We start from the raw sequence: 13,613 nt of genomic DNA, 5'->3' as shown, positions 1-13,613 counted from the left end.
TCTATTTGCCTGGTAGACTAGGCTCCTCAACCATGAGGCTGGTTTTGTGTCCCTCTGGTAGCCCAGGCATGAGACTTCAGTGGTTAATTTGCACATGATCCCTAATACAGAAGGTATTCAAAATGCAAATATTTTAATGGAACAGGCAATGTATCCTACTCACTTGTGCATTTCTGGACAAAGGTCATCTAGGTCCTTGGGAGTGGGTAAAAGAACATACTATATTTTCCATTAGTACTACTCTTAGTATAAATTAAAGTTCTTAACTGATGCTATATTGGATTCCCAGCCTTAAGACAATTATGAGCAGTGCAAACTACTGTACAGTGGTGCCTCGCTTAACGAAAGGATTTTTCGAGCGGAGGTTGCCTCACTAGACGAATTCGTTTTATGAAAAATTCGTCTAGCAAATCGCGGTTTCCCATAGGAATGCATTGAAATTCAATGCGTTCCTATGGGATTCGCTAGACAAATTTTTCGTTATAAGAAAAGACCCGTGGAACGAATTAAATTCATCTAGCGAGGCACCACTGTATTCAAAACCAACAAGACGGGTAATAACTATATCTGTTACAATCTATGGGCATAAATCCTGACAAAGTTCCAAGTCTGGCCTGCTAATTCCAATTCTTGACTGCGGGCGCAAATAGAAAAGAACCCTATGTCTTAAGGTTATTGTTTTAAATCATTGCTATAATTCTACACCAGTGGTGAGAAACTTGTTGCAGGCATCACATACTGACATCAGGGCAAGATGTCTACTCTAAAAATACCCAGTTTAAACTAATCCTTAGAGGTGGTAAAGTATTGTAATTTGCCTATATTTAGTCGTCTACAAAGCTGAAACTATGGCATATACTAGTTACAGGTAGGTAGCCGTGTTGGTCTGAGTCGAAGCAAAATAAAAAAATTCCTTCAGTAGCACCTTAAAGACCAACTAAGTTTATATTTTGGTATGAGCTTTCGTGTGCATGCACACTTCTTCAGATTCAATCATAGTCTCTTAGTCATTCTTCAATCATTCTCTCTTAGTCTACCCACCAGCACCACCAATTGTGATGATAAAATGAGGGCACTGTATGAAACCCTCCTTGCAAAGACCTCCAGATAAGACAAAAATTAACAAAATGTGAGTGCTCTAGCCCCAACACCTGTGCTGTACAACAGATGTCAAAGTTCTGTGTTTTACTAACATAAACGACAAGAATGTGTAGTAAAAACAATTTAATAGTGGAAGCAGAATTCAAGCTTGCTTGATACCATTACCTGCTCAACTGTAGACAAGTCAAGTTTGCATGCCTGAATTCTCATGTCAGCTGAAGGAAATCATACCATTGTTTACCACTTTTTTGTGCTAAGTCACACTGAGGATTGATCACAACCATTATTTTATGTCATAGGATCATATTCAACAAAACTGCATCCCTGCTAGGATACTAGTTTACAACACCCCAGCTTCTAGTTCAAAGAACTAAGCAAGAGTTTTTTTCTACTGACAGTAAAGTTGTGTTCCTGGGCAACAAAAATGTGTGGATGAGTTTTGCCACTCAAATAAGTGGTGGATACGGGTGGATAGAGATTTAAGAGATTGTCTTAAAGAACATATAGAAGTCCCACCACTTCCACCAGGCTACACAACAGCATCGGCTGCTGCATCAGTAAGGGAAATGATGGGATATGAATTACTACATTTTTCACCCATGTCTCTACATTTGTGCTAGACAAACGGCAGTCCCTTTGCTCTCTCCACTGGCTCCTTTTACCAGCTAGCTAATCTAACACAGCGGTTCTGCTTGAAAAGTAACTAAAACCAATAGGACAAGGGTCCAACTGCTGCAAGGACATTCTTTCCATCATGAAATAAGAGCGAGGCAGCACCATTTCTCCTCCTAAAATATGACAGCAAGACATTACAAAGGAATGCCATGAACATGACAGGCAGAGAAGCAACTCCAATTGATGTCAATGGAGGAAAGTGACCTTGGAATCCCTTCTTACACCAAGATGTCATGCTAGAAAGGAGAGGCATAACAGGAGTAGAATGGATTCAGTCACTCACTAGGAAATGTGGTGCCACCAGCCTTCGATGCCCACAATGTATTTATCTTCAACAGTGAGTTATCAGCCCTCCTAGGAAAGCATCACTGGATACAGAACTCTCCTTAGAGAGGCAGTATTGGAAGGAAAAACCCAGGCTCCAGCTGGATTACATTTGCAGTTCACAACAGCCCAGAGAGGCAGGCACATTTTAAGGTGTAATATTGGACAAGTTCAGGGGTGACACACGGCGTGTTGGAGTGTTATTGGCAGATAGTGAAGAAGGAAGCAAGAAAGGTGTGGCAATCTCTGTGGATGAGGTCTCCCCTTGATTTCGTAACTGTAAGATTTGCCGCAAGAGGGCCTTCCCTTCTTCTCTTGTCTGGAAGAGAAATTAAGTTGCATGAGCAAAGAGCAAACACAGTGCAATAACTAGAAAGGGGGCACATGGGTTCCTGTGCAAAGATCAGCCATTCTGAATTGCAATCAAACTTGTGGTTCAATGTCAGATCTAGCGAGCCTTTAGATACTGCAAAGCCCATGATATATTTCTCCCTGAAGTGGCTACTCCGGCAAACTATTCACCAACTCTGGGGTGGTGAACCTCTGGCCCATGTGCCAAATTTGGCCTGTTTTTTCTAAGCCATGCCCACCTGTCCCATACCCAGTGTCCTATGTGACATCAAGTGTGGAGAAGGTAGCGACATGGCTTTGTCAGCTGCACAACCGTTTCCCTTTAAGAAAGCTGGCTGTCAAGCATTTGCGAAGTGCTGAACAAGGAAACTTTGACCTACCTGTCAATCATCTGATATCACAATGTCAGGTGACTGACAGGCAGGTGGTGCCACCCGCCTGTCAAAGTTGGCCCAATGAGGTGGGGACAAATAATAATCTGGCCTGCTGTGCCATGCCTACATCAACTGATCAACAGGATTCTAAATACTTTACTTCCTGTTCATGCTTTCTATTTATCTATTTCAAGGGCAAGCTAACCTGCAGGTCATATAAGGCCCACTATGAGGTTTTTGGGTGGCTTGCAAGCACATATCTGCACATTTTCATGTTTTATCCATGTAACCAGGAACACATTTCTTACTAAGCAAAAACTAGCTACCCACGTCAACCTCCATTTCCACAAGGAACGAAAACTTGTTAGCAGATTTCCTGACTTGCTTTTCACAAAGCTCTCGTCATGATCGGTGTATTATTGATTGGTTCTATTAGTAGAGGTAGATGGGCGAGCACTCTGACAATCAAATGTTGTCCTAAAAGAAGAGTTGGGCTTTCAGTTTCTCTTTTAGGTTCTTTCAAATCCTGTGTAAGTATGACTTAACACGTGTGGCCTCAAACCATTCTAGCCATACCCAAGAGTGGGCTCAATGGTGGCACTGTGGGTAGAAGCAGGCATGGGACCCAGTGAGGAAGCTCACAGATGATGTGTTGGCTACTCACGTCATTGAATGCACAGCATTTCTGGGCACAGGCTGAGGCTTCATCCCAGAGTTTACACTTGAAATAATATTGAGCCAGGTAGCGGAAGGCAGTGCTTACTTCCAGGTGCTCCACTATCTCCTAGAATAGAATAAAGGTATTTAGGATTTGTTTCAGGGTAAATTGATTTCTTATATCAGGATTTAGTATTAACCTGGGAGAAACAGAGTATTTACAACTTTTTATTTAAAAAATCCAATTTAAATACGTTTTTCTTTTAAAAAAAGACAAACACATTTTTTTATCCACTCTGTATATCCTTCACTCTTTCATTCCCAAAATCATTTGGAACTGACTCACCCCACAAGAATAGATATCTTGTATGTATTTGATATAGCACTGAGCAGCTTGCTCCGATTCATTCAACTGTTCATGAAGCCTGGGAAAGAAGAAAAAAAAGGCAAAAGTGTGTTCTTGCTTAAAGGATAAGACCACCACTATAAGAGAAGAAGCTACCTCTTGTCCACTTTAAGTATTCAGTATGTAGTTGATGGGATTATCCTAATCACAAATGACATGCTTTGGAGTAAGCCTAGGTAACCTATCAAATGTGAGCTGCATTTATAAAGGGGGGGGGGAAGAAACATTAAGCAATGTCTTAATCTCTGCGCATGTCACTCACAGGTATTTCCCAGGGGTCATTTTCACCAAGGTAGGCAAACATCCCATTTCCATACTGTAGCAATTTTAGTTTTATATTTATCTTGATATACATAATAAAATATTTTTTATACTTACGTTTATGTGTAGCCATTGAATTACTACCAGAACCTGTATGAATGCATACTGTGTGACTCACCAAGAGCACATGCCAATACCAAGAACTATGGAAAAACCACTAGCAGTTACCCAGAATATTGCTGCCATAAAGGTCAAAGATAATCTGGAGTACTTCCCCTAAATAATTTCCTGGGATCACAAGGACTAAGAGATATGCAGAAAGACAGGAAAAATCCACATCGTAAAGTCTGCAGACTAAGATTTCAGTCCAAAAGGCAGTGGTCAGATAAGGAGGTTTTGCCAGTCTATCCAAGAAAAGTGATATAAAACTACTACTTACTTCGCTAGTTTCACCAGTGCCATTTTTTCCACATCTCCAACAGCATAGGCTCTCCAATAACACTGTCAAGAAAAAAAGAAACAAATGCAAAGGTGTCTAGTCCAGAGTCAGAGGCAAAGTTGATAAATATTGGCTACTATCCTGCCTGGCAGAGATGAATGAATAGTATGAAGCATATCAAATGTAACATAATACAAGACTATAGGAGTGATAACTCTAATACAGGTAGCTCCAAGGTTTAGGCAATATTTTCCTCTCCTTTTCAAACAGAGTATGAAGAAACAAAGCCACCTGAAGATCCAATTATATGGAAGAAAAGTGCAAACAGAATAAAAGCTCAGTTCTGGAAACTGATAAATTTTGAGCACTTTCCCCCAGTACCTATGTTCCAGCTACATAACCTACATTCACCAGTCCATTCTCAAGAGGCAATGAATGGACAGAAGCGAATGGACAGAGGCAATTCAATTGTTCTGACAAAACAGCACAGCAGAAATACACTTGACATTTCCTTTATCTGGTTCAGGATAACCCCCACTGCTGCCGCTCAAATGCAAATCCGCCCTACCTTTTTGGCTTCTACTAGCTGATTCAATTTCTCGTAACATTCTCCAAGAGCTACCAGCATACGGGAATCATTGGGCCTGTGAAAAACATGAAACTATTAGCTGGCTCACAAAAAACCCGAACAAGCTCAGACTTCTAAAGCTACCTAAAACCCAATGAGTACTAAGCCTTACTTTTAAATCTAACAGCACAACAGTCTTTTTTTTTTTGTCTACGTCCCAAAAGAAGAGACTAAAATCAAACACTTAAAACCCAGCTGTTGGGACTTATGATTTCAAAATTGACTTTTAAAATTTGGATTGTCCCATGCTCCCTTCCTTTAACTGTAGAGTAGGAAGAGTCTAGGAGCAATGGAGAGATATGGGGAGCTATATTAAGTGCCAAATTCTCATTATTTTTTGCAAAAGTAAAGATCAGATTATCTTTTAAATGAAAGTTAAGATCCCCTGCTTCTGGTCAATCTCAAGTCTGCACTGAAACATTAGATTTTGTAATTTGCAGGGCAGCCATGGCAATGTACATCCCTATTTCATTTCTAGCAAGCTGACTCCATACACTGACAATAGCAGCTACTAAAGAGAGTTAGACACAAGGGCAGTATCTATACAGGGCAGTTTTACCTGAGCTGATGGGCCCGCCGATAGTAATAGAGACAGTAAAAGGGCATCTTGAGGATCTCATATGTTTGCCCCAATCCGTACCATGCTCTGTAGTCTCTTTTATTCACTTCTATGGCATGTCTAGAAGAGAGAAAACCACAGGAATTCTTTGAAAGAGTATACAGGTATACGGCACAAGTGGAGGTAAGATCAAAAGTCTGCATTTGTTAAAAAAGAAAGGCACAAGCAGCATCAATTGGGAGAGTAACAACAACAGAAAAAGATCTTGTTAAAAGTACTCCCTACCCTAGGTGGAAACCAGAAGTAAGCCTTCGTTTTTGGAGGGCACACATACCTATATGCCTGAATAGCTGCTGATGTGTTTTTCATTTCCATATATTCGTGTCCCATGAGAGTCCATGCTCCAAGGTATCGAGGATTCAGCTTCAACGCTCTCTGGAAGTAGAGAGCTGCTTTTTCATGCTGTGAGCGCAAACTATAGTAGTTCCCTATGGCAAAAGCACAATGAAAAGTGAGCAGAGAGCAACCAGGGACTGGGAAACAACAACTCTGCTAACACTCTTTCATGTGAAAAAGGATCATGTCCTGTAGCTTCCTCCCATCCCTCTTCAAGCAAGCAAGGTCTCTCACCAATCACACAGCAGGTCTCAACACGGTACTTGTCAATCTCACATAGGTTGTGGGCCAAATAGCTCAGTTCAGGCTTCATACTCTAGTGGATAAAGGAAAGTGGTAAGCTTAAGGACAGGAGCCAGTAAATGGGGGGAACTGCAGGGATGCAAACACACTCTTGTAACACCACTGCATGAAAAAAAAAAAGAAGGAACAGGATTTCAAGCCACAAAATCCTGTCACTAGGTTGTCTGAACTAAGAGAGTCCAATGAGAACTACAAATCTTGGGATGTTTGGAAATCATCAGCAACAGGGACTAGCAAAGATTTGGCAATTTCATACAATATCCAGAATAAGTTCACAAACCAGTTCAAGGCAACTGGAACATCTCCCTGTAGCAAATGTTTCCTGATTCTGTTTGCTGTTATATTCTCTCACTTGATAGTACAATTCTGTTATTTCCTTACAGACCAAATTTCCCTATGGGGGTTTACCTCTAAGAAAACATGAGTAAGTTTAAGGGATATAGACAGAAAAGTTCTGTACACAAATTGAAGGATTGCGAGCAATTTAAGGTTGAGGAAGGGTCATATGCAGTAGCGGCCAGCATGGTAGTACAGGAAGTGACTGCCTACCTGGTTCCCCAATGCAATGCATCGCTGCCAGTTACCAAGCAGTCAGGCAGCAGGGAACCCAGCACAGTACAGGCAGAGCAGCTCAGCCAATCCAATGCTCCTCCCACTGTGCCGAGATCCCTGCTCCCTCCCACTCTCCCTTTCAGTAACATGGCTTTGGGAAGCCTGCTAAGCAACTCCATCCTGCCCACGCCACCCACTACTTGACCTATAATGTACTTCAGATTGAGAAAAAAGTACTCACCCTGACATACAGCAGATTAGAGAAGGTGTCCATATTTTCTATCCTGTAAGGGTCTTGTTTTCTTAGTTCATTGAAGATGGACAAAGCTTTATCAATATCTGAGGAAAGAAAAAGGCAGGCACTGAGGGGGGGAAAAGCAGGAAACAAAACACCAGAAGGCCCAAACCTGGAAGGATTCACTAACCTCTGATATTGTGATAGGCCACTGCAATCTGAGAGATAATGTAGGTGCTCTTCGAAAATCCTGCATCAATAAGACTCTGGTACTTCTGCAAGGCCTCATCTATCAGCTGCAGCTCTGTGTAGATGTGTGCCAGGAAGAACTCCTTTATCCAGGTATCTGGCAAGGACAGGAACTTCAGCTGGCAACCACCACCAAACAAAGAGGGACACATTTAGAGAAGCAGTCTACAGCAGCCCCCAAAAACTGCAGGAAAGGTTACAACATGGGCTTGGTTCTCTCTACCCACTCAATGGAAAGAATGCTAACACCTCCAAGTGCTACTGAATTACGTAAGATTTGCTGGCAAATTCAAGTACTTTCGAATCAGAAAAACCACCAAACACAGTATTGACCTCATGAAAGGTCATGGATCAAATAATACCAGAAAATAGTGGCCGGATCTGAATTTATATCCTGCCCCTCCTCCCAAAGAAATCCAGGGCAGCAATAATCACACACCTGTACCTGAGAATCACACAAATTACCATTTCTTTGTCTGTGATCAAGTTACAAAGCTCCAGCCAGGCCCCCCAGTGCAATGGCAAAACATGGGTAGCTTCAACAAACACATCAATGGCCTCTTTCACCAGGTCCAGCTTTCGCAACACAACGCCATACCTAGGGGGATACAGAGAAAGAGTAAGAGAAACACTACTAGGGCAAGAGCCCATGGCATCCCCGTGCCCTAGTCTGACATTTTGCGTGGTGAATTGCATGCACACAAACAGACAAGAATCCCTATTCATTTCACAATCCCAACTTCATACATATGGCTATTCCCTACAATATGTTATTAGTGCACACTTCAATGCTTACAGATAAAGGCCAAATCCATCCAGCTCTCTGGCTTTGCGTTTCTTGCTTAGCTCTACCCGTAGCTCTCTTAGAACTTCATTCTTCACCTGCCCCTTTTCCAACGGACCTGTAAACAAAGTAATCTATTATTTGGTACCATTAGCAGTACGTATTTATAAAACCATTTTAAAATATTGTACTGCAAAGATTCTGCCGAAGTTTTGTTTAAAGCAAAGGGTGGTACCATTGCAAAACGTTTTGAGGACTACTCTTTAGACAGATGCTAAACTAGCTCAAATACAGAACAATGTATGATGGGGAAAGGGAAGTTAATTTAACAGTTAAATTTTGCTCACGGTTTGCATTTCCTTTTTTTAAAAAAATCAATCAATAGTTAAAGAAAAAATAATTTGTAGTCTTGGAAACCATAAATCAAGCGTCAAAAGCCAAACTGGAGAAAGTTGTGTGTTGGTTTCTTACCCAGACTATCCACTGTCTCATCATCCTTCTTTTTTTCACCTGACTGCAAACAAACAAAATTTTAAATGAATTTTAAGAACCAGCAATTTTCTATCATGAGATGCTCACTTAGACATGACATGGGTCCAGCTACTAGAAGCAAAAAGAATAAAGCTTCATTTTCTAGCTATATCACATAATCTTTATGAAGAGTGGGAGGAAATCAAGGAACGGGAATTGATTTATCTTATTAACTCACCAGGTATCTGGAGTACATATATAGGAAATAGGCCTTCTGGCTCTTGCAGCCCCGGAGGAAGTAAGCAGCCCTGTCATACTCTTTCAGATCAAAGTAAGATTTAGCAAGGGTGTAAGCGTCCAAGTCACGAGCATCTTCCTAAGGACAAAATAAAAATAAAAAGTTAAATTCCAATGTAATGAATTCCTTAAACACCTTCTTCTGTCAAGTAACAAAAGCTTTTGGTTTCCATTGCTTTTGGTTTCCACTGAAAGACAAAATACAGGGTTGAAACAGCAGTTCTCAAATAACGTCTGCTGGCCAAATTCCTATTCTCTAATACAATATGAGCTTCTCTGAGAATAATAGAAAATCAGTTTTATGATATTTTAAGCCTTGATGACAAGAGAGCAAAGGGAGAGAGGGATTAAGCCCACACAAGCTAAAAAGAAGGGATCCTAAGAAAGTAAACTGGTTGCATTAAAAATTGTTTGCCTGGCAAGTGACCCTAGCACTACTAGAAGCAATATTGGGAACCAAGAGTCCTCTTGCAGCCAAGAACGCTTCCCTCCAACTCAGCTACAAAGAACTGAGCATTAAATAAATGTGCAACTCTCTCATCCCTTCCTTAAACAAGTAAAGCCTTCAAGTCGATTAGACATGCAAACTGACTTGCAAATGGAGCCTGCTTGTCTTTTCCCCCCTAAACATTACTGTTTTTAATTGCCACAACTTTTTAAAGTTATTATTTTCTAGGATACTACACCAGAGCAGCCTCACCCGTTATGTGATGCAAAAACAAGCCTTCCTCCCATACATACCTCTGTGAGTTCAGGTGCAGGAGGCAGCTCATTAAAGGGCAGAGGGTCCAGGGCAAAAGCCAGCTCTGAGGCCCTACAACAAGAAAGCCCACTGCAGCTTAAAAAACACCACTTTCTGCCAGTCTGGCTCACAATACAGTGGTACCTCAGGTTACAAACACTTCGGGTTACAAACACTTCAGGTTACAGACTCCGCTAACCTGGAAGTAGTACCTCGGGTTAAGAACTTTAGCTCAGGATGAGAACAGAAATTGTCCGCCAGCAGCATGGCGGCAACAGGAGTCCCCATTAGCTAAAGTGGTACCTCAGGTTAAGAACGGTTTCAGGTAAAGGACGGATCTCTGGAACAAATTAAGTACGCAACCAGTGGTACCACTGTACTCATTACATACAACAGGGGAAGGGAACCTTTTTCTGAACAAGGGCCATATTCCCTCATACACAACTTTTCGGGGGCAGCAGCATGATGCTTGGGGTGTGTGTGTTTGTGCATGTGCGCATAGAGGCAAAGAGTGGGAGGCACAACTGATGTGACTCACCTTTGTACAACAGGCAGCCTCCTATGTTTTCAGGCTCACTGCATCCAGGCAAAAACCCTTGAGGACATAGAGGAGGGCCATAGTAGTGTGTACCCTGGGGAAGAGCCATAGCCAGCAGGCAGTTTCAAGAGCAGGACACAGCAGCTTGATGAGCTGCATTTGGCCCCCAGGACTATGGTTCCCCAACATGCACAATAGCATGCACAGACTCCCCATACACAGGGCCAGATTTAGGTTTGATGAGGCCCTAAGCTACCAAAGGTAATGGGGCCTTTCATATGTCCAGCTGTCCTTTGTCAACAACAAATTGTTGCTGTTTTTTGTGTTGAATATATGCTATATGGTAATTTATGAACTTAATAGGTCCATACACAACCCAAAACACTGTTGCTGTATGTAGGTTTTATTTTATTTGTTTTTTATCTTATATTTTATCTTGTATTTTGGAAATGTACATCCAGTTTTAAATATTTTGGGGGCCCTCAAGAGAGCGAGGCCCTAAGCTATAGCTTGTTTAGCTTATATCTGAAGGCAGCCCTGTTTAGGGAGGCTTTTAATGTTTAATAGATTATTTTATTTCATTTTTCTGTTGGAAGCTGCCCAGAGTGGCTGGGGAAATCCAGCCAGATGGGTGGGGTATAAATAATAAATTATTATATTATTATATGTAAATCCGGCACTGCCCATACATCAGGGGTAGGCAACCTAAGGCCTGTGGGCCCGATGCGGCCCAATCGCCTTCTCAATCCAGCCTGCAGATGGTCCAGGAATCGGCATGTTTTTACATGAGTAGAATGTGCCCTTTTATTTAAAAACATATCTGGATTATTTGAAGGACATAGGAATTCGTTCTTTTTTTCTTTTCCAAAAGATAGTCCGGCCCACCACATGTCTGAGGGATGGTGGACAGGCCCACGGCTGAAAAAGGTTGCTGACCCCTGCCATACATCCTCACATGGCAGGCGGCCTGCAGACCGATATAGCTGCCACCTCAATGTGCACAGACCATTGTGCATAAGCCATAATACTTAAGCAACCTTAGTAACTACCATAACGGCGTTCCCCAAAAATAGCCAGCCAGCCCGCTACTACAATTCAGCTGTGCAACAGCCGAATGACACCTGGCCATGCCAAAGAGTCAGCAAGCGGCGCACACGCTGCCGAGGTCTTTTCTTCCTCGCCCTTCCCTATGGCGACAGAATCCCGTCGCCCCAGAGCGCCCCTTGCAGCCTGCGGAGCCCCCGTTTTGCCGGAGACCCTGCACGCAGCCCTAGCCGCGACTCGGTGGAGAGCACGCCCAGCCCTTTCTCCGCCACCGCCGCGGCTTCCTCACCACTTCCCGCTGTGCTGCAGGCCGCGCTCCCGGCTCCGCTCCGCCACGTCCAGCAGCTGCTTCTTGATCCCGCGCAGGTCGGAGAAATCCGCACTGGTAGACCCGGCCCCAACCGCTGGCGCCGTGCTGGTCGCCGCCATCTTCCCGCAGACGCAAGCGCCGACCAACCAAAGCCTCGGCTCGCTCCTCAGTTCGCGCGCGACGCAGCCCCGCAACCCTATTGGAAGACGCCGCTCGGCTCCTTCACGCGACCTTTGACTAATGAAAACGAGGCCTGGAACTCCTGGACCCTGATTGGCCGAGAAGTGACAGCCTGGAGGAGGCGCGAGTGAGATAAATTCTGAGCCCGCCGGTGGTTCTTTCTTCCCTCGCATCCCTCTCCGGCCCGATGGGTGTTGCTGCTCTATGCAGGAGCTTGAACTAGGCACCTGCTCCGCGATTTAGGGAGCAGATTAAAGTATGTTTATCCTACCTACGTCTAGGTAAAAAGTTGTGCAATACCTCGGTATTTATTTCCTTGCATTTCCTAGATATAAGGAAAACAGGCTGTATTCGTAAAACACGAATGTGCTATCGGAATGGGCCTAAAATTCTGTCTCCAATTCCTTTGCAATCCTAGAAACCTTTAAAAAAATACCAAAACCCTGCTGGTTTTTGCTTACTGAAAAGTGACTGGTGGATGGTGTTTTCCCCTACAGCAGATGCACACCCATAAACTGTTCCTTAGCATTATTGATTGTATTGAACATAATGGTTGAATAAAGCTGGTAAACTATGATAGTTTCCTGGGAATAAATCCCATAGGATTTAGTAGGATTAATTTCTGAGTAGACATACATGGGATTACATTATAAACCTGGATGATCCTAGTCTTGTTATTATACATACAGCCCAAATCTAACCATGCTACTCAAAAGATTCATTAATTTTAGTGGAATGTACAGCCAAACAAGGTTTTAGTTGTACTGTACCATAAATTATTATTTTGGGTATGGTATGATTTTATTGATTTTACAAATAATCCAATGTAATAAAATAATTTAAGGTCACACACACACACAGTATATAATAAATGTTCATAAATGTACCGAGCAAACACGTACATAAAAATATAAACCACATGTCTGGAGCAGCAGAGTCCTGAAACCATTTTGACTCCCAAACTGAACAAATGTTTCTCTGCAAGGAGGGAGGGGGTGAGGGAATCTTCCCATTGTCTCAGGAATTAAGTAATTACCATCTCAAAGGAATGGCTAGACTACCAGAAAAGCAATCAAATAAGACAGACAGGAAAAACAACAACATTCAAATTTCTGTTGTAGACCGCCTTTTCTGTGATTTAGGTATGATGTATCTGGGGGGTGGTCTTGGGCTACACCCCTTCTGTGATCTATGTATGAGGTTTCTGGGGGTGGTCTTGGACTCCAGGACGGGCAATTTAAAATGTCTATGTAAGGGCAGGCACACATTTGTTCTGGGTCCTCCTTTCTCCTGCGTGTGAGGGGAGCACTCTGTTGCAACAGTTCAATAAAGATCAGGCTTACTAGCTGTTTTACTTCTTAATATTAATATTTTGTCCTACTGATGGGGAACCTACAAAGGACTCTATAAGGGCTCTTGTATAACCCATAAGGGAATAAGGGCAGATTTGTTTACAACACCAGACTGAGGCAGACAAATTCCAAAACCATATAGATTGGTATAGGTAGAAGCGCTGAAGTAAATGTTCTGATATCATCTAATAAAATAGAAATGAAAATTTGTAAAGAACTTAGAGATAAAAGGAAGATTCTATAACTATATCTCATGTATGGCTTTTGTGGGTATGTAGATGTAGTTTATTCTGCATTTGTGGTTTTTTGTTGGGGGTGGGGATATACATTTCAAAGGTGTTTACATGACCTCCAATGGAAATGACTTGATGGTAGTCAAAATATC

General features: G+C 42.4%; 1 protein-coding gene across 2 annotated transcripts; it reads right to left on the bottom strand.

The window, feature by feature from the left end:
• Positions 1–47: 47 nt before the first annotated feature.
• On the bottom strand, positions 48–11,832 carry CDC23 (cell division cycle 23). Of its 2 annotated transcripts, XM_035105894.2 has the most exons (16): positions 11,676–11,832; positions 9,804–9,876; positions 9,004–9,141; positions 8,766–8,808; positions 8,307–8,412; positions 7,976–8,108; positions 7,452–7,629; positions 7,268–7,365; positions 6,406–6,487; positions 6,110–6,263; positions 5,776–5,895; positions 5,157–5,232; positions 4,589–4,650; positions 3,829–3,907; positions 3,490–3,609; positions 48–2,419 (listed from the first exon to the last, which is right to left on the bottom strand). In XM_035105894.2, the coding sequence occupies exons 1-16, from the start codon at positions 11,813–11,815 to the stop codon at positions 2,249–2,251; spliced, it is 1,773 nt and encodes a 590-aa protein (XP_034961785.1). In that variant the 5' UTR covers positions 11,816–11,832; the 3' UTR covers positions 48–2,248. The 2 variants fall into 2 exon arrangements, with proteins under 2 accessions (XP_034961785.1, XP_034961786.1); XM_035105895.2 differs by lacking the exon at positions 9,804–9,876.
• Positions 11,833–13,613: the final 1,781 nt, after the last annotated feature.

The sequence above is a fragment of the Zootoca vivipara genome, chromosome 2 (genome assembly GCF_963506605.1).
Source record: "Zootoca vivipara chromosome 2, rZooViv1.1, whole genome shotgun sequence".
Taxonomy (NCBI): domain Eukaryota; kingdom Metazoa; phylum Chordata; class Lepidosauria; order Squamata; family Lacertidae; genus Zootoca; species Zootoca vivipara.
This window is presented reverse-complemented; position numbering and strand designations above follow the sequence as displayed.

What these genes read in the sequence shown, in the direction of transcription:
- CDC23 (XM_035105894.2), bottom strand. Translation starts at nt 11,815, where the DNA reads ATGGCGGCGACCAGCACGGCGCCAGCGGTTGGGGCCGGGTCTACCAGT. An exon ending in TGAGACCTGCTGTGTGATTG is followed by an intron (nt 6,264 to 6,405) that starts GTGAGAGACCTT and finishes CTTTTGCCATAG; the next exon opens with GGAACTACTATAGTTTGCGC. An exon ending in AATGCTGTGCATTCAATGAC is followed by an intron (nt 2,420 to 3,489) that starts GTGAGTAGCCAA and finishes TTTCTCTTCCAG; the next exon opens with ACAAGAGAAGAAGGGAAGGC.